Genomic DNA, 21,153 nt, shown 5'->3' with positions numbered 1-21,153 from the left:
ATAGATGATGTTCAAGTCTATAGGGAGGAGGTAAGTGAACTGGCATTGTGGTGTCATGCCAATAACCTCTCAACATCAACAAAACAAAAGGAGTTGATTGTTGACTTCAGGAAGCAGAGGAGTAAGACTGCAGTAGAGAGAGGAGGGAATATGACCCGATCCACATCAACGAGACTGCAGTAGAGAGAGGAGGGAATATGACCCGATCCACATCAACAAGACTGCAGTAGAGAGAGTCACAAGTTTTTAGTTCCTACGCGTCCACATCACTGAGGACTTGACATGGACCAACAACACCACCACTCTTGTCAAGAGGGTCCAACAGCGTCTCTACTTCCCAACGCGGATGAAGAAACTTGGCATGCCGCCCCGGCATTATGGCCTGGTACAGGAATTGCTCCATCCACGACCGCAAGGTCCTCCAGCGGGTGGTGAAAACGGCCCAGTACATCACTGGGATCTTGCTCACACCCATCAAGGACATCTACTGAAAACGGTGCCTGAGAAAGGTATGCAGCATAATCAAGGACCCCACACCCTAGCCATGAGCTGTTCACCTCCTTAACGCCGGGCAAACTGTATTTTGTGGGTTTACAGAGTTACAGCAGTTCTGCATGGAAGAGAGGGCCAAAATTCCTCCACAGCGACGTGAGATCAACAACTACAGGAACTGTTTGGTTGGAGTTGTTGCAGCTTGTAACGCTCTGGGTGTCGTGAGTGGGAAGTCAGGCGCAGAGAAACAGAGAGTTCAATATAGTGCTCTTTTAATGCACACACGGTGAACAACGCCCCCCCCCCCACAAATGCCCGAGACACGGGGACGAAAACTGTCCAGCAAACTCCACTAACATAAACCAACACGTTTGTCTACACCAAACACAAAGGTTACAATAATTAATCCCGCACAAAGAAACGGGCGGGCCGGCTGACTAATAAAGCCTAAAATAATTACAACCAACTCAAAACAGGTGTAACCAATAAACACATAAGGAGGGGGAGGAAAGAATCAGTGGCAGCTAGTAGGCCGGCGACGACGACCGCCGAGCGCCACCCGAACGGGAAGGGGAGCCACCTTCGGTCGGAGTCGTGACACACCTAATAGGTGGCATAAAATGTAGAACATTGGAAAAGGGGGCCAATACTTTTCACGGCCACTGTGCAATATACAGTCATGCTACACACACATCACAACTGCTGCTACCAGACTTATTATACGGCTCAATTTATACACGGACCCCATTCCACTCTTCCCCAATACATGTGTAAATATTGGACTACAAATTATGCGTTGCTGCATTACACTGATGCTTAAATGTCTATTCTATTGAGCCATTTACTTTATGTTCGTATTCTTATATTGTATCGTTTATTTTTGTTGCATTTTCCAGAAGAAACCTGTAAGTAAAGCATTTTGTTGGACGATGTGTACAACGCGTATCCCATACGTACGACGAATGAAACATAAAACTAGTGCTAAAACACGTGCTAACAAAATAAACATCAGTATTAGCCGTTGTGAGAATGGAAACCGTCAACCATCATGTTAAGATATTGGACTGAACATTGACTGTATAAAGGGCTAGAATAAGGTATTTATCATTTTGAACTTGAATTGATTGTAACAATTTTCATCAGGAACCATCTGCTGCTTGTAGCTAATTTTAGTAAATCCTGTTTCTCTCCAAGTTAAGAGCTTTTGGGAAAGAGTGTTTTGAGTTTGTTCCATACTCCTAAGCTTAGTCCCTGGCTTGTAAAAGCAACTATTTAGTTATTCATTAGATACAGTTTTATTCCACCGAAGCTCCGTCCCCAGATTAGAAAGAAAAAAAACTAAACTTGAAATGATTTATCAGTCTTTATCAATTTATCAATTCAACACACAGTTCGAGATTAATACATGAAAACATGCCTCCATTCACATTTTCAGACTCTACAGACGCTTCTAGACTCTTGTGTGAGTTTAGAATCAGAAAGACTCTCTTGTGAGACATTCATCTTGAGAATGGTGTTTAGAATAGAATAAAATATACAGCAAATTCATCACTGCTTCGCCTTAGGGTCTCATGGGGTAACAATTAAACACATGCGCACACACTTCCTGTTTCCCAATCGCTACATTTTGAGCTGCATACTTTTACCGTAGTTCGCCATGACTGACTGCCATGAATGGTAGACTAATTCTAGAGAATTCAACTGACTGGTCGGTCCAAATAGGATGACAGCAGTAACATACATCAAGGTTTCCACTAATAAAAAAACATCTGGTCTGGATGTCTGTGACGGATATTAATCACTGGTAAATCGGCCAATATTTCTGTCTAACTCATAGTTACAATACACACACGCAGAGGTTTCCAAGGCTGTTTTAGGAAGAAATCAACAACACTCAGCTCGATGGCATTTTAACATGCACGCCTGATTTACAATGAAGACTCCTTACAAGGACATATTGTAAAGAACCAATAGTGTAGAAACAAGGTTTCGACGAAGCCATTTCACTTTATTGAATGCATTAATTGTAATATTGCCACGTCTGTTTATGATATTACAATGACAAAGAAGTTACTGCAAATAACGAACGCACGCACGACATCATTGCACGCACGACAGAAGCGCTTAATATGTACTGCCTTGTTTTCACCATGCTGCACGACGCTCCTCAGCTCAGCAACCACAACAATAACAACAGTGGCGCTGGCGCTGTTTCTCCCTACTGCAGATTCCAATCCTTAATTCCGACTTTACATTTCTGAACATCTTGTGTCATTTCAGAATATTTAACTGTAAAACCGAGACTCAAATATTCTTTCAGTCATAGCCAAGAGAACAGACAATACATATGGTCGAAGGAAATGCAAAGAGAAACCAAGACCTTTCCTGCTCTATCCTCTGTCCCCTTCCCTGGCTAGATCCTTCATTGCAACGCTGTAATGGGTGGGATGACAATATGGGCCAGTTGACAACAGCAATCTCAGGGCTTTGTCTTGTTGACAGATGTTTGGAGTGAGTGTGTGTTTGATAGAGGGAGTAGGATTATTTTATGGCACTTAACACATATAATTGCGATTCAAAAATGCAAAAGCACGCATGAGTGTTATGTAAGACAAGAGGAGAGGTCCAGCAGACTCAGACAGACTTGAGAGAGAGAGAGAGAGAGAGGCAGAGAGAGAGAGAGAGAGAGAGAGAGAGAGAGGCAGAGAGGCAGGGAGAGACTGGGAGAGAGAGAGAGAGAGAGAGAGAGAGAGAGAGGCAGAGAGAGAGAGACTGGGAGTACTAAAGTAATAAATTCTGTCAATGAATGTATAACTATTGGCAAGGTGAAAGAGATCATGTTGTTTGACAGAGACTTATTATAAGTGATACATTTCACAGACATTCAGCAGTAAGCTAAGTGTTTGAACATTACCAGGCTTTAAAAACTAAAGCAATTGTAAATCCATTGGCGGAGATAGACAGTCACGACTCCTGCGGATAACAATATGTCAGTCAAGGACAGCCCATGGGGTAAAACACCTCATCAAGTTAGCATTGGTGCTGCAGCAATGTGTTACAACAGAATTCCAGAGAAAAACACTTGTCTCCATCAAGATGGCGCCGGATGCTAAGCTACAGGACTGTTTTTCTAGCACAGACTGGAATATGTTCCGGGACTCCTCCGATGGCATTGAGAAGTACACCACATCAGTCATTGGCTTCATCAATAAGTGCATCGATGATGTCGTCCCCACAGTGACCGTACGTACATACACCAACCAGAAGTCATGGAAGCACAGCCAAGAGCTGCCCAGTGACACAAGCCTACTAGACGAGCTAAACTACTTATATGCTCGCTTCGAGTCAAATAACACTGAAACATGCATGATAGCACCAGCTGTTCCAGAAGACTGTGTGATCACGCTCTCCGCAGCCAATGTGAGTAACACCTTTAAAAAGGTCAATGTTCACAAGGCTGCAGGGCCAAACGGATTACTGTGAGCATGCGCTGACCAACTAGCAAGTATCTTCACTGACATTTTTTACCCCTCCCTGTCCGAGTCTGTAATGCCAACATGTTTTAAGCAGACCACTATAGTCCCTGTGCGCAAGAACACTAAGGTAACCTGTCAAAATTACTACCGACCCGTAGCACTCACGTCTGTAGCCATGAAGTGCTTTGAAAGGCTGGTCATGGCTCACATCCAAACACCATTATCCCAGAAACCCTAGACCCACTCCAATTTGCGTACCACCCCAACAGATCCACAGATGATGCAATCTCTATTGCACTCCACACTGCCCTTTCCCACATGGACAAAAGGAACACCTATGCGAGAATGCTATTCATTGACTACAGCTCAGAATTCAACACCATAGTGCCCTCAAAGCTCATCAATAAGATAAGGACCCTGGGATTAAACACCTCCCTCTGCAACTGGATCCTGGACTTCCTGACAGGCGCCCCCAGGTGGTAAGGGTAGGTAACAACACATCCGCTACTCTGATCCTCAACACACATGCTCAGTCCCCTCCTGTACTCCGTTCACCAATGACTGCATGGCCAGGCACGACTCCAACACCATCATTAAGTTTGCAGATGACACAACAGTGGTAGGCCTGATCACCGACAACGACGAGACAGCCTTTAGGGAGGAGGTCAGAGACCTGGCTGTGTGGTGCCAGGACAACAACCTCTCCCTCAACGTGGTCAAGACAAAGGAGATGATTGTGGACGACAGGAAAAAGAGGACCGAGCACGCCCCCATTCTCATCGATGGGGCTGTAGTGGAGCAGGTTGAGAGCTTCAAGTTCCTTGGTGTCCACATCACCAACAAACTAACATGGTCCAAGGACACCAAGGCAGTCATGAAGAGGGCACGACAAAACCTATTCCCCTTCAGGAGACTGAAAAGATCTGGCATGGGTCCGCAGACCCTCAAAGGGTTCTACAGCTGCACCATCTGGTTGCATCACTGCCTGGTATGGCAACTGCTCGACCTCAAGGCACTACAGAGGTTAGGGCGTACGGCCCAGTACATCACTGGGGCACAGCTTTCTACCATCCAGGACCTCTATACCAGGTGGTGTCAGAGGAAGGCCCTAAGAATTGTCAAAGCCTCCAGCCACCCTAGTCATACACTGTTCTCTCTGCTACAGCACGGCAAGCAGTACAGGAGCGCCAAGTCTAGGTGCAAAAGGCTTCTAAACAGCTTCTACCCCCAAGCCATAAGACTCCTGAACGCCTAATCCAATGGCTACCCAGACTATTTACATCCCCCCTCTTATACTCCGCTGCTACTCTCTGTTGTTATCATCTATGCATAGTCACTTTAATAACTCTACCTACAGTTGAAGTCGGAAGTTTACATACACTTAGGTTGGAGTCTCCTTTTTCAACCACTACACAAATTTCTTATTAACAAACTATAGTCTTGGCAAGTCAGTTAGGACATCTACTTTGTGCACGACACAAGTAATTTTTCCAACAATTGTTTACCGACAGATTACTTCACTGTATCACAATTCCAGTGGGTCAGAAGGTTACGTACACTAAGTTGACTGTGCCTTTAAACAGCTTGGAACATTTCAGAAAATAATGTCATGGCTTTAGAAGCCTCTGATAGGCTAATTGACTAAATTAGTATATGTAAACTTCTGACCCACTGGGAATGTGATGAAGTAAATAAAAGCTGAAATAAATAATTCTCTCTACTATTATTCTGACATTTCACATTCTTACAATAAAGTGGTGATCCTAACTGACCAAAGAAAGGGAATTTTTACAAGGATTAAATGTCAGAAATGGTGAAAAACTGAGTTTAAATGTATTTGGCTAAGGTGTATGTAAACTTCCAACTTCAACTGTACAGTCTTGCCCAAAAGTTTTGAGAATGACACAAATATTAATTTTCAAAGTTTGCTGCTTCAGTGTCTTTAGATATTTTTGTCAGATGTTACTATGGAATACTGAAGAGTAATTACAAGCATTTCATAAGTGTCAAAGGCTTTTATTGTCAATTACATGAAGTTGATGCAAAGAGTCAATATTTGTAGTGTTTGACAGAGGAATGGTTGACAGAGGAATAACAATGATTCCAAGCACAATCCTCCTTTTGAAGATTCCAGCCTGTTTTTCAAACTCAATCAGCATGACAGAGTGATCTCCAGCCTTGTCCTCGTCAACACTCACACCTGTGTTAACGAGAGAATCACTGACATGATGTCAGCTGGTCCTTTTGTGGCAGGGCTGAAATGCAGTGGAAATGTTTTTTGAGGGGATTCAGTTCATTTGCATGGCAAAGAGGGACTTTGCAATTCATTGCAATTCATCTGATCACTCTTCATAACATTCTGGAGTATATGCAAATTGCCAGACTTTGTGAAAATTAATATTTGTGTCATTTTCAAAACTTTTAGCCACGACTGTACATGTACATAGTACCTCGACTAAGGTTATGTGCCCCCGCACATTCTGACTCTGTACCGGTACCTCCCTGTATATAGTCTCGCTATTGTTACTTTACTGTTGCTCTTTAATTACTTGTTACTTTTATTTATTATTCTTATTTTTTATTCAACTGCATTGTTTGTTAGGGGCTAGTAAGTAAACATTTCACTGTAAGGTGTATTTTGCACATTTGATTTGATTTGAAAAGCAGCCAGATAAAAACACTTGTCTCCATTTTCTGTAAACGCAACATTTTATTATAAAGAGATCATTAAAATAGTTTTGTGGAGATGATTTAGTGTTCAGGTCAGATGAAGTGCGTATGCCTCTAGGGGTCATCGCTGTCTTGCGAGTAGAGAAGAGGAGAAACATTTTGGAGAAGACAAGAGGACAGGCAGTGGAGGATAGGATTCATTTTGGGGGGAAATTATAGAATCCACACACAGGGTTTCAGGGGGGGGGGGGGTAGAAGACGAGGAGAGGAGAAAAATGTTGGGAAAGATAGCAAAGTTGCAGGGGGAGAGGATGAGGAAAAACATGTTGAAGCTATCCACAGAGTTGCAGGAGGAGAGGACGAGGGGGAGGAAAATGAGTGGAGAGAAGGAGGGGAGAAACTCGTTGAAAATAACCACAGACTTGCAAGGGGGTAGATAACGAGGACAAGGACAGGAGAAGAATGTCGGGGAAGATATCCTTATGCATGTTACTGATTCTATGGCCTTAAGTCCGTTTAGAGTAAACTAACGGATTTACCCAGGAATGCCTCGGCTTAGGAGGGGAGGAGAGGTGAGGTTAGGAGAGGAGAAGAGAGGAGAGGGGAGGATAGGAGAGGTTAGGAGAGGAGAAAGAGGAGAAGGGAGGATACGAGCAGGACAACAAACTGCTTGAGACCACCATCAATATTTGGAAGAACAACAAATCAACAATTACACACGCCACATATAAATTAAGTGTGACCGTGGCAGGGCTGGAAGCACTCTGTTTCTCCTCTCTCGGGCCTAGCTGTATGCAGACAGAGCTCTCCCGCGGAAGATGGCTAGAAGCTAGCTGTAGGCTAGACACAGCTCTCAAGCAGAAGACGGCTAGAAGCTAGCTGTAGGCTAGACGGAGCTCACCCGCAGAAGATGGCTAGAAGCTAGCTGTAGGCTAGACAGAGCTCACCCGCGGAAGACAGCTAGCAGCTAGCTGTAGGCTAGACAGAGCTCACCCACGGAAGACGGCTAGCAGCTAGCTGTAGGCTAGACAGAGCTCACCCGTGGAAGACGGCTAGAAGCTAGCTGTAGGCTAGACAGAGCTCACCCGCAGAAGACGGCTAGAAGCTAGCTGTAGGCTAGACATAGCTCACCCGCGGAAGACGGCTAGCAGCTAGCTGTAGGCTAGACAGAGCTCTCCCGCTGAAGACAGCTAGCAGCTAGCTGTAGGCTAGACAGAGCTCTCCCGCGGAAGACAGCTAGCAGCTAGCTGTAGGCTAGACAGAGCTCTCCCGCGGAAGACGGCTAGAAGCTAGCTGTAGGCTAGACAGAGCTCTCCCGTGGAAGACGGCTAGCAGATAGCTGTAGGCTAGACGGAGCTCTCCCGCGGAAGACAGCTAGCAACTAGCTGTAGGCTAGACAGCGCTCCCCCGCGGAAGACGGCTAGAAGCTAGCTGTAGGCTAGACAGAGCTCTCCTGCGGAAGACAGCTAGCAGCTAGCTGTAGGCTAGACAGAGCTCTCCCGTGGAAGACGGCTAGCAGCTAGCTGTAGGCTAGACGGAGCTCTCCCGCGGAAGACAGCTAGCAACTAGCTGTAGGCTAGACAGCGCTCCCCCGCGGAAGACGACTAGAAGCTAGCTGTAGGCTAGACAGAGCTCTCCCGCGGAAGACGGCTAGCAGCTAGCTGTAGGCTAGGCAGAGCTCTCCCGCGGAAGACGGCTAGCTGTAGGCTAGACAGAGCTCTCCCGCGGAAGACGGCTAGCTGTAGGCTAGACAGTGTATGCAATAAATCAAGTTAATGTAATCTTTACCTTGTGTATTCTCAAATCTATACCTCCTGTATTCTCAAATCTATTTAGGAAAGTCATAAACAAAAGTCTATTTAAATACACTAAGTAGCACAGATATAAAGTGGAGGGTCCAAACAAGCTCTTCCTAGTAGTCTCACCTATCTGTTATAGTTGTCAGACACTGTTTCAGATCTGTCGTTACCCTCCATTTTACAGAATAACATTTATTGGTAGATGTATTTGCCAATAAAACATAGCAGCACCTAATGAATGTTTATTTTTTCTCCAACAGACACTCAATCCAAATACCATCACTGTAAGAGTCCAACTGTTACACACACAAAAAACAGGCAAAATGTGCCTACCCTTGTTCCGTTTAAACATGCCTCAGTCATTCCTATGCCAGATAGAGAGACAGGGCCAAGTTAGCCCATGGTCCGTATTAGTAGAGCCCACAACCATGACTTAAGATGTAAAATACAGATTCTTATGAAAGGGAAGAAATACCAACTAAAATTGGCGATAAACTCTTGAGCAATGCCTGGCATGACGATGGAGAGACATCCTACACACATTTCAACACAGTGAGAGAGCTGATAGGCAGCCTATCATGTGGTAACTTGTTACAATGCAGGTGGACTGAAATGCACCCAGCTGCCTCAGATACATAGGCACATTTCTTTCCTCCAGCCTTTCTCTCGTTAGTTAAATAAACAACGTATGAAGACAACGGTGAGTCTAAGCAATAACCATCCACCACAGTAATCATTTAAAGACCACATCACAAACAGGGGGCTGAAATAACATGATGAAGTTACGTGTGTGTCATTCCCCGCCAGTGCCAGACAGGAAATGCAGCAGAGTAATGAGTCTCTCACGTTATGGACAGACACCCGTTGCAGAGGGGTTCAGTTTTAGATGGATGCACTGTGTTTTGTTAGAAGGTAAATCTATCTAATCCGTGTGTTGACCTATTACAATGTAATTACATCAATGACTTTCCAATCATTATTGACACATTGCCCAATACCATTACATGAAAGCAATTAGACAAATTATAGGTTTATTTCAACCACCTACACTTCTGCTATACGAAAAACTACAAAAAATATCTAGTCATCTTTTGGTGTATTTATCTGTTTATGGTAAATGACGTCTATCTTACATGCTGTATGATTCAATATTTTAGCCAATATGGTTAATCAATTCATAAAAGCATCGGCTATCCCATGAAGCCGTTTACAACTCTGGTCACTGAAGGTTTGTTCCCAAATGCTATATAGGCTAGGATCATTGATGACATATGATTGCTAAATTATGGTTCCAATTTCATTTGCTCTCTTGAAACTACTGTATCCTTTGGAATGACTTCCATAGCAACAGTGAATCTATGGGTCATTATCAATTAACACGTCAAAAGTCTGGTCACTGAATGTTTGTGATATGCAGCATCACAGCAGCAAAACAACTAGCCTATATATTATATTATTTGATTTACCCCCTCCACACACACACAAAAAGGCAATTATAATTTAGTACCGTAATCTCAGCTCACAAGAGAGAATCATATTCTACATTGCAATGGAATATTAGAAACTTAAATGAGCCTACCTGTAACAAGTTGTCACCTCTCCAGTTGGTTTCAAGCAAGGATATTTGGTTGTGGCAATCTTATTCTCAGAACAGACTTCACTGTAAAATAATAACATTAGGCTATTAATGCACGTCCTTCAGGATAAATAATATACAACCTACCACAATATAACCCAAGTATCCCGTACAATGTTTCTCTTTGTATCTACAGCACCGTGCGTAATGTCAAATCCAAACCCGTCAAAAAAATACCCAGGGCGCGCGACGCGTGGTATAGCCTACCTGTTCGCATCATCCTGTTGCTCCCTGTAAGTCCACTGCAAACTTCGTGAGAAGAAGAGAAACATCAGAAGAATCATCAGAAGAGTCCCGCTGCCTTTTACATTCATTTCCCCTGGTCAAGTCTGAGTCGCATTCAGTCCCAAACACCTGTATCATTCCTGTAACCGAAGCAATTATTGTAGAGTTGAAGAGTGAATGGAAACTTGAAGTGATTGGATATTTCCAGCTGCTCTCGCTTCAAGTTAATAGGCTATCCCAAACTGATGACTATTTCCTCTGTCCCTCCCACCGCTGACTTTTAGAGTAAGTCTATGAATTCGCCAGGCGCTCACTTTCATATGAACTGCGCATCAATGAACACTAAACTTCTCTGCTGTTTATTTGACACACGACGAACGCTTGATAGACCGAGGAAGTGTAGTGTTTGCTAGTCAAACTTTTGTCATGTTTATTTTCTTCCAAGAAACCAGTTAAAATAACTGAAATTATTAATAACGGTCTCAGAGGATAGCATTTTGCGTATTGTCACAATTTTCGTTGAATCCTGGGCTGAAATTAAACAATAGCTGTTGCTGACATCCCAAATGCTATATATGATATGATCATTGATGAAATATAATTGCTAAAGTATGGTTACATTTAATTTGCTCTCTTGAACATACCCTTTGGAATCTATAGGTCATTACCATTAAAATGTAACAATAAGATGCAGAGTGTTCGATTTGCCCAGCCTGGTCTCATAGACCAGACATAACATAGTAAATGTAAATTCAGGACACTCAGTATGATATGTTATGTTTGGTATGGTTACATAAGAAATAAGGTCACTTAAGGCAAAAGCAAAAGAAGGGTGGGTAGTTGGTCGGGGTAGATGAGTGGGAAAATAACGTGAATGTCTAGGAACCCAAAGGTTGCTGGTTCCAATCTTAGCAAGTCTATTTAGCTACTACTTTTTTAGCTAGTAACATATCATACAAATTATAATTAGTGTCTCAAATTTGCCTACAGAATAATACAAAATGTTCTGAGACCACATTGCAGAGCCTGCTCGCGGGGCAAGGAGAACCCAGCTATGCTAAAACCATGCTGTTTACAGGGGATTGTTAGGTAAATGTTAACTATTTGGTTGTAATATCGTCGTCATCTCTTGAAGAGCATAGCCAGGACTACACATTTCCAATTATTCCATGCAAAACAAAACACATGCACACATGTAGCTCCATCATCAGTTATTCAGCAAGTAACTGCATGATTTATATGATCAGCAAACATAAACTGATCCTGTAATTTCAAAACTGCCCACCATTTATTAGATATTTTAGTGATATAAAATTTGAATTAAAAACTACATCTGACAAGTGTGAGTAGTTTGGGTTCATTTCCCATCCGTTGTGGGCTCTGCCTGTCAAGCAGCAAAAGGGGCTCATTTGCCAATGTACTGTTAGCTGATGGTGTTTACTTTACAAGCTAACGGTAGAAATGTTGTACAGTTGGCTGAACATAGTGGTACAGAAAGTAGAACCAATGGACTTTTTCTCCAACCAACCTAGTGAAGTTAGCTAACATTATAGCCCGTTTTCAACATTGTTTTTAGTGTATGGTCACGATGTATGGTCATTGCTGACAGGCATGATAGGCTACATTGATTGATGGACCATATCAAATTGGCTAGTTAGATAATAACAGATCACATCAATAAGGCTAGTTAACAAGCTAACTTTCAGGAGATAAACTAGATGGCTATATATCCAAGTATTGTTTGATTTGCTTGCCATCTATAGTGTTGATGACAGTAGTCCAATTGACAACTTTACCAGGAGAAGGACTTGCCAATGTCAAGCCCTTTACAGCGACAAATATCATAGCTAAGCAAGGCTTGCTTAAAACCCCGTATGATAGACCAAATGAATAGCTGTAGCTAGATCAACGCTACACTAGGATGTGTTGCCCAGCCCATATTTTTTATTTTTTTTTCTCTATAGTGAATATTGCGTTGAAGATCTGCCGTTGTTTCAAAGGTACAAATTCAACATTTTATACAAGGTTTGTCTATGTTGAAAATGGGTGACAATAATGACAAAAATCCTGTGATAGGAATGTCATCCTCAAAAGAACAGTTTATTATGTTGATGACTTTTTTTTTAAATCCAATGTATTTTCCACATAGGTTAGATTAAAATACATTGACAAATTACATTGAAAACAGTGCCGACCCGTCATTCAGGGAAGGTGGGGCAGAGCAGTGGTATGGTGTTGGGACTCTGCTGTTGGGACTCTACTGTTGGGACTCTACTGTTGGGACTCTACTGTTGGGACTCTGCTGTTGGGACTCTACTGTTGGGACTCTACTGTTGGGACTCTACTGTTGGGACTCTACTGTTGGGACTCTGCTGTTGGGACTCTGCTGTTGGGACTCTACTGTTGGGACTCTTCTGTTGGGACTCTGCTGTTGGGACTCTACTGTTGGGACTCTACTGTTGGGACTCTGCTGTTGGGACTCTACTGTTGGGACTCTACTGTTGGGACACTACTGTTGGGACTCTGCTGTTGGGACTCTACTGTTGGGACTCTACTGTTGGGACTCTGCTGTTGGGACTCTACTGTTGGGACTCTGCTGTTGGGACTCTACTGTTGGGGCTCTACTGTTGGGACTCTACTGTTGGTACTGCTGTTGGGACTCTGCTGTTGGAACAGCTTTATGTACTGTAGGCCCTAACAGTTTGTGGGCACCGTTTGTCACCCATATAATCCAATTAATATGTTGTGTTGTGTTGTGGCTTGTAATTGTTTAGTATTGTGTTGTTTAGTGGCTTGTATTGTTTAGTGTTCTGTTCTGTTGTGTTGTGTTGTCTTGTGTTGTGTAGTGGCATTGCTGGCATGCATCTTTAAAACAAACTGTAGGAGTTTGCCCCACCAAGATTTACATGCTAAAGTGGCCACTGTATTGAAACGATGTTGATTCAACCAGTTTGTGCAAGTGGGTAAACACACTCACCTAATGAAGATACTTTGCTCTCCATAAAGACCCGTAAACCAATACACAAGGTACCTTACAAAACAAGATTGTAGTTTAGAAACTGCAGTAAAAGTGCAGTAATTGCAATCGATTGGGGGTAATTTGGACGCAGTAATTACAGAATAACCGAAGTGTACTGCAGTTGAACTGCAATTATACTGCACTCTAACTGCAGTTATACTGCACTCTAACTGCAGTTATACTGCATTCTAACTGCAGTTATACTGCACTCTAACTGCAGTTATACTGCATTCTAACTGCAGTTATACTGCACTCTAACTGCAGTTATACCGCACTCTAACTGCAGTTATACCGCACTCTAACTGCAGTTATACTGCACTCTAACTGCAGTTATACCGCACTCTAACTGCAGTTATACTGCACTCTAACTGCAGTTATACTGCACTCTAACTGCAGTTATACTGCACTCTAACTGCAGTTATACTGCACTCTGACTGCAGTTATACCGCACTCTAACTGCAGTTATACTGCACTCTAACTGCAGTTATACCGCACTCTAACTGCAGTTATACTGCACTCTAACTGCAGTTATACTGCACTCTGACTGCAATATTTCTCGTAAGGGGTAGCCTAGCAGTTAGAGGGTTTTGACCAATCACCAACAGGTTACTGGTTTGAATACCAGAGCCGACAAGTGAACGATCTTTCCAATCTTAACCCACATTTTACTGCCGGGGGGCTGACCCTGTAAATCAACACACTGACCCTGTAAATCAACACACTGACCCTGTAAATCAACACATTTTACTGGGGCATCGTACTATGTGGCTGACCCTGTAAATCAACACATTTTACTGCACCTGTCCGGTGTATGTGATAAGAACACACACACACACACACTCACACTCACACACGCACGCACGCACACACACACACACACACACACACGCACGCACGCACGCACGCACGCACGCGCACACACACACACACACACACACACACACACACTCACATGCACGCACGCACGCACGCACACACACACAAACACACACACACACACACACTCACACTCACACACGCACGCACGCACACACACACACACACACACACACACACACATTATTTGTAAAGTTTGAGAGTTCAACCGGCCACCCTACCTCATTTATCAATGATCTTGACAACTTTGGCACCACCACATGGATGAAGAGGAAATGGCAATGAGTTCAAAACATGTGGAGTTGGCTTAAATGGTTGACTACCGGGGTAAACTCTATTTTGCCTTCAAATGTTTATTGAAAACATAAATATATTTGCTTTTGTTGTTTTTTTGTTTTGTTTTGTTTGTTGTTGTCTCTCAAATACACTGTTACAGTTGTTGATAAGCTAGCTAGCACATGTTTTCCATATTATTTAAAACACATCAAAACAAGACATGGTATCAGTAGTAAGATAGAACAAGAGGATACGAGCCACCTACGATTCCCCACAAGGGAAACGAGCCACCTACGATTCCCCACAAGGGAAACGAGCCACCTACGATTCCCCACAAGGGAAACGAGCCACCTACGATTCCCCACAAGGAAGCTTCATGTCATTGTTGCTAGCTATCTGTTCAAAATCATAACACCACACATACAGCTATTTTCTTTAGAGAGTTTGTACTAGAATGAGAGGTAGAAAGGATTATCTGGATGTAGTTTGCTAAACATAAAAACATTTATTGTGAGAACAGCATTGTCAAATATTAGCATTTCTATATAATGGGGCGGCAGGTAGCCTAGTGGTTAGAGCGTCGGGCCAGGTAGACTAGTGGTTAGAGCGTCGGGCCAGGTAGACTAGTGGTTAGAGCGTCGGGCCAGGTAGACTAGTGGTTAGAGCGTCGGGCCAGGTAGACTAGTGGTTAGAGCGTCGGGCCAGGTAGACTAGTGGTTAGAGCGTCGGGCCAGGTAGACTAGTGGTTAGAGCGTCGGGCCAGGTAGCCTAGTGGTTAGAGCGTCGGGCCAGGTAGACTAGTGGTTAGAGCGTCGGGCCAGGTAGACTAGTGGTTAGAGCGTCGGGCCAGGTAGACTAGTGGTTAGAGCGTCGGGCCAGGTAGACTAGTGGTTAGAGCGTCGGGCCAGGTAGACTAGTGGTTAGAGCGTCGGGCCAGGTAGCCCTGTGGTTAGAGCGTCGGGTCAGGTAGACTAGTGGTTAGAGCGTCGGGCCAGGTAGCCTAGTGGTTAGAGCGTCGGGCCAGGTAGACTAGTGGTTAGAGCGTCGGGCCAGGTAGACTAGTGGTTAGAGCGTCGGGCCAGGTAGCCTAGTGGTTAGAGCGTCGGGCCAGGTAGCCTAGTGGTTAGAGCGTCGGGCCAGGTAGACTAGTGGTTAGAGCGTCGGGCCAGGTAGACTAGTGGTTAGAGCGTCGGGCCAGGTAGACTAGTGGTTAGAGCGTCAGGCCAGGTAGCCTAGTGGTTAGAGCGTCGGGCCAGGTAGCCTAGTGGTTAGAGCGTCGGGCCAGGTAGCCTAGTGTTTAGAGCGTCGGGCCAGGTAGCCTAGTGGTTAGAGGGTCGGGCCAGGTAGCCTAGTGGTTAGAGCGTCGGGCCAGGTAGCCTAGTGGTTAGAGTGTCGGGCCAGGTAGCCTAGTGGTTAGAGCGTCGGGCCAGGTAGCCTAGTGGTTAGAGCGTCGGGCCAGGTAGCCCAGTGGATAGAGAGTCGGGTCAGGTAGCCTAGTGGTTAGAGCGTCGGGCCAGGTAGCCCAGTGGTTAGAGCGTTGGGTCAGGTAGCCTAGTGGTTAGAGCGTCGGGTCAGGTAGACTAGTGGTTAGAGCGTCGGGCCAGGTAGACTAGTGGTTAGAGCGTCGGGCCAGGTAGACTAGTGGTTAGAGCGTCGGGTCAGGTAGACTAGTGGTTAGAGCGTCGGGCCAGGTAGACTAGTGGTTAGAGCGTCGGGCCAGGTAGCCTAGTGGTTAGAGCGTTGGGTCAGGTAGCCTAGTGGTTAGAGCGTCGGGCCAGGTAGACTAGTGGTTAGAGCGTCGGGCCAGGTAGACTAGTGGTTAGAGTGTTGGGCCAGGTAGCCCAGTGGTTAGAGCGTCGGGCCAGGTAGCCCTGCGGTTAGAGCGTCGGGCCAGGTAGACTAGTTGTTAGAGCGTCGGGCCAGGTAGACTAGTGGTTAGAGCGTCGGGCCAGGTAGACTAGTGGTTAGAGCGTCGGGCCAGGTAGACTAGTGGTTAGAGCGTCGGGCCAGGTAGACTAGTGGTTAGAGCGTCGGGCCAGGTAGACTAGTGGTTAGAGCGTCGGGCCAGGTAGACTAGTGGTTAGAGCGTCGGGCCAGGTAGCCTAGTGGTTAGAGCGTCGGGCCAGGTAGCCCAGTGGTTAGAGCGTCGGGCCAGGTAGCCTAGTGGTTAGAGCGTCGGGCCAGGTAGCCTAGTGGTTAGAGCGTCGGGTCAGGTAGACTAGTGGTTAGAGCGTCGGGCCAGGTAGCCTAGTGGTTAGAGCGTCGGGTCAGGTAGACTAGTGGTTAGAGCGTCGGGCCAGGTAGCCTAGTGGTTAGAGCGTCGGGCCAGGTAGACTAGTGGTTAGAGCGTCGGGCCAGGTAGCCCTGTTGTTAGAGCGTCGGGTCAGGTAGACTAGTGGTTAGAGCGTCGGGCCAGGTAGCCTAGTGTTTAGAGCGTCGGGTCAGGTAGACTAGTGGTTAGAGCGTCGGGCCAGGTAGACTAGTGGTTAGAGCGTCGGGCCAGGTAGACTAGTGGTTAGAGCGTCGGGCCAGGTAGACTAGTGGTTAGAGCGTCGGGCCAGGTACCCCAGTGGTTAGAGCTTCGGGCCAGGTACCCCAGTGGTTAGAGCGTTGGGCCAGGTAGCCCAGAGGTTAGAGCGTCGGGCCAGGTAGCCCAGTGGTTAGAGCGTCGGGCCAGGTAGCCTAGTGGTTAGAGCGTCGGGCCAGGTAGCCTAGTGGTTAGAGCGTCGGATCAGGTAGCCTAGTGGTTAGAGCGTCGGGCCAGGTAGACTAGTGGTTAGAGCGTCGGGCCAGGTAGACTAGTGGTTAGAGCGTCGGGCCAGGTAGACTAGTGGTTAGAGCGTCGGGCCAGGTAGCCTAGTGGTTAGAGCGTCGGGCCAGGTAGCCTAGTGGTTAGAGCGTCGGGCCAGGTAGCCTAGTGTTTAGAGCGTCGGGCCAGGTAGCCTAGTGGTTAGAGGGTCGGGCCAGGTAGCCTAGTGGTTAGAGCGTCGGGCCAGGTAGCCTAGTGGTTAGAGCGTCGGGCCAGGTAGCCTAGTGGTTAGAGCGTCGGGCAAGGTAGCCCAGTGGTTAGAGCGTCGGGCCAGGTAGCCTAGTGGTTAGAGCGTCGGGCCAGGTAGCCTAGTGGTTAGAGCGTCGGATCAGGTAGACTAGTGGTTAGAGCGTCGGGCCAGGTAGCCTAGTGGTTAGAGCGTCGGGTCAGGTAGACTAGTGGTTAGAGCGTCGGGCCAGGTAGCCTAGTGGTTAGAGCGTCGGGCCAGGTAGACTAGTGGTTAGAGCGTCGGGCCAGGTAGCCCTGTTGTTAGAGCGTCGGGTCAGGTAGACTAGTGGTTAGAGCGTCGGGCCAGGTAGCCTAGTGTTTAGAGCGTCGGGTCAGGTAGACTAGTGGTTAGAGCGTCGGGCCAGGTAGACTAGTGGTTAGAGCGTCGGGCCAGGTAGACTAGTGGTTAGAGCGTCGGGCCAGGTAGCCTAGTGGTTAGAGCGTCGGGCCAGGTACCCCAGTGGTTAGAGCGTTGGGCCAGGTAGCCCAGTGGTTAGAGCGTCGGGCCAGGTAGCCCAGTGGTTAGAGCGTCGGGCCAGGTAGCCTAGTGGTTAGAGCGTCGGGCCAGGTAGCCTAGTGGTTAGAGCGTCGGGCCAGGTAGCCTAGTGGTTAGAGCGTCGGGCCAGGTAGACTAGTGGTTAGAGCGTCGGGCCAGGTAGACTAGTGGTTAGAGCGTCGGGCCAGGTAGACTAGTGGTTAGAGCGTCGGGCCAGGTAGCCTAGTGGTTAGAGCGTCGGGCCAGGTAGCCTAGTGGTTAGAGCGTCGGGCCAGGTAGCCTAGTGTTTAGAGCGTCGGGCCAGGTAGCCTAGTGGTTAGAGGGTCGGGCCAGGTAGCCTAGTGGTTAGAGCGTCGGGCCAGGTAGCCTAGTGGTTAGAGTGTCGGGCCAGGTAGCCTAGTGGTTAGAGCGTCGGGCCAGGTAGCCTAGTGGTTAGAGCGTCGGGCCAGGTAGACTAGTGGTTAGAGCGTCGGGCCAGGTAGCCTAGTGGTTAGAGCGTCGGGCCAGGTAGCCTAGTGGTTAGAGCGTCGGGCCAGGTAGCCCAGTGGTTAGAGAGTCGGGTCAGGTAGCCTAGTGGTTAGAGCGTCGGGCCAGGTAGCCTAGTGGTTAGAGCGTCGGGTCAGGTAGCCTAGTGGTTAGAGCGTCGGGTCAGGAAGACTAGTTGTTAGAGCGTCGGGCCAGGTAGCGTAGTGGTTAGAGCGTCGGGCCAGGTAGCCTAGTGTTTAGAGCGTCGGGCCAGGTAGCCTAGTGGTTAGAGGGTCGGGCCAGGTAGCCTAGTGGTTAGAGCGTCGGGCCAGGTAGCCTAGTGGTTAGAGTGTCGGGCCAGGTAGCCTAGTGGTTAGAGCGTCGGGCCAGGTAGCCTAGTGGTTAGAGCGTCGGGCCAGGTAGCCTAGTGGTTAGAGCGTCGGGCCAGGTAGCCTAGTGGTTAGAGCGTCGGGCCAGGTAGCCCAGTGGTTAGAGAGTCGGGTCAGGTAGCCTAGTGGTTAGAGCGTCGGGCCAGGTAGCCTAGTGGTTAGAGCGTTGGGTCAGGTAGCCTAGTGGTTAGAGCGTCGGGTCAGGAAGACTAGTTGTTAGAGCGTCGGGCCAGGTAGACTAGTGGTTAGAGCGTCGGGCCAGGTAGACTAGTGGTTAGAGCGTCGGGTCAGGTAGACTAGTGGTTAGAGCGTCGGGCCAGGTAGACTAGTGGTTAGAGCGTCGGGCCAGGTAGCCTAGTGGTTAGAGCGTTGGGTCAGGTAGCCTAGTGGTTAGAGCGTCGGGCCAGGTAGACTAGTGGTTAGAGCGTCGGGCCAGGTAGAATAGTGGTTAGAGTGTTGGGCCAGGTAGCCCAGTGGTTAGAGCGTCGGGCCAGGTAGCCCTGTGGTTAGAGCGTCGGGCCAGGTAGACTAGTGGTTAGAGCGTCGGGCCAGGTAGACTAGTGGTTAGAGCGTCGGGCAAGGTAGACTAGTGGTTAGAGCGTCGGGCCAGGTAGACTAGTGGTTAGAGCGTCGGGCCAGGTAGACTAGTGGTTAGAGCGTCGGGCCAGGTAGACTAGTGGTTAGAGCGTCGGGCCAGGTAGACTAGTGGTTAGAGCGTCGGGCCAGGTAGCCTAGTGGTTAGAGCGTCGGGTCAGGTAGACTAGTGGTTAGAGCGTCGGGCCAGGTAGCCTAGTGGTTAGAGCGTCGGGTCAGGTAGACTAGTGGTTAGAGCGTCGGGCCAGGTAGCCTAGTGGTTAGAGCGTCGGGCCAGGTAGACTAGTGGTTAGAGCGTCGGGCCAGGTAGCCCTGTTGTTAGAGCGTCGGGTCAGGTAGACTAGTGGTTAGAGCGTCGGGCCAGGTAGCCTAGTGTTTAGAGCGTCGGGTCAGGTAGACTAGTGGTTAGAGCGTCGGGCCAGGTAGACTAGTGGTTAGAGCGTCGGGCCAGGTAGACTAGTGGTTAGAGCGTCGGGTCAGGTAGAATAGTGGTTAGAGCGTCGGGCCAGGTAGCCTAGTGGTTAGAGCGTCGGGTCAGGTAGACTAGTGGTTAGAGCGTCGGGCCAGGTAGCCTAGTGGTTAGAGCGTCGGGTCAGTTAGACTAGTGGTTAGAGCGTCGGGCCAGGTAGCCTAGTGGTTAGAGCGTCGGGCCAGGTAGACTAGTGGTTAGAGCGTCGGGTCAGGTAGACTAGTGGTTAGAGCGTCGGGCCAGGTAGCCTAGTGTTTAGAGCGTCGGGTCAGGTAGACTAGTGGTTAGAGCGTCGGGCCAGGTAGACTAGTGGTTAGAGCGTCGGGCCAGGTAGACTAGTGGTTAGAGCGTCGGGTCAGGTAGACTAGTGGTTAGAGCGTCGGGCCAGGTAGCCTAGTGGTTAGAGCGTCGGGCCAGGTACCCCAGTGGTTAGAGCGTTGGGCCAGGTAGCCCAGTGGTTAGAGCGTCGGGCCAGGTAGCCCAGTGGTTAGAGCGTCGGGCCAGGTAGCCTAGTGGTTAGAGCGTCGGGCCAGGTAGCCTAGTGGTTAGAACGTCGGGCCAGGTAGCCTAGTGGTTAGAGCGTCGGGCCAGGTAGACTAGTGGTTAGAGCGTCGGGCCAGGTAGACTAGTGGTTAGAGCGTCGGGCCAGGTAGCCTAGTGGTTAGAGCGTCGGGCCAGGTAGCCTAGTGGTTAGAGCGTCGGGCCAGGTAGCCTAGTGTTTAGAGCGTCGGGCCAGGTAGCCTAGTGGTTAGAGGGTCGGGCCAGGTAGCCTAGTGGTTAGAGCGTCGGGCCAGGTAGCCTAGTGGTTAGAGTGTCGGGCCAGGTAGCCTAGTGGTTAGAGCGTCGGGCCAGGTAGCCTAGTGGTTAGAGCGTCGGGCCAGGTAGCCTAGTGGTTAGAGCGTCGGGCCAGGTAGCCCAGTGGTTAGAGAGTCGGGTCAGGTAGCCTAGTGGTTAGAGCGTCGGGCCAGGTAGCCTAGTGGTTAGAGCGTTGGGTCAGGTAGCCTAGTGGTTAGAGCGTCGGGCCAGGTAGCCTAGTGGTTAGAGCGTTGGGTCAGGTAGCCTAGTGGTTAGAGCGTCGGGTCAGGTAGACTAGTGGTTAGAGCGTCGGGCCAGTTTGACTAGTGGTTAGAGCATCGGGCCAGGTAGACTAGTGGTTAGAGCGTCGGGTCAGGTAGACTAGTGGTTAGAGCGTCGGGCCAGGTAGACTAGTGGTTAGAGCGTCGGGCCAGGTAGC

At 47.9% G+C, this 21,153-nt stretch overlaps 1 protein-coding gene across 2 annotated transcripts in view; it reads right to left on the bottom strand.

The window, feature by feature from the left end:
• The window catches only part of LOC139421853 (collagen and calcium binding EGF domains 1), a 105,645-nt gene extending 95,151 nt beyond the window's left edge, over window positions 1-10,494 (bottom strand). The window contains exons 1-2 of one of the 2 annotated variants that reach the window (XM_071172980.1): window positions 10,281-10,494; window positions 10,017-10,097 (exon numbers count right to left, since the gene is read on the bottom strand). In XM_071172980.1, the coding sequence (XP_071029081.1) occupies window positions 10,017-10,097; window positions 10,281-10,387 (188 nt within the window). In that variant the 5' untranslated portion in view covers window positions 10,388-10,494. The remainder of the gene's footprint in view (window positions 1-10,016; window positions 10,098-10,280) is intronic. The other variant, XM_071172981.1, reaches the window with a different exon arrangement.
• Between the last annotated feature and the right edge of the window lie 10,659 nt (window positions 10,495-21,153).

The sequence above is a fragment of the Oncorhynchus clarkii genome, chromosome 12 (genome assembly GCF_045791955.1).
Source record: "Oncorhynchus clarkii lewisi isolate Uvic-CL-2024 chromosome 12, UVic_Ocla_1.0, whole genome shotgun sequence".
Lineage (NCBI taxonomy): Eukaryota > Metazoa > Chordata > Actinopteri > Salmoniformes > Salmonidae > Oncorhynchus > Oncorhynchus clarkii.
The sequence above is the reverse complement of the archived record's forward strand: the minus strand, read 5'-3'. Positions and strand labels throughout refer to the sequence as shown.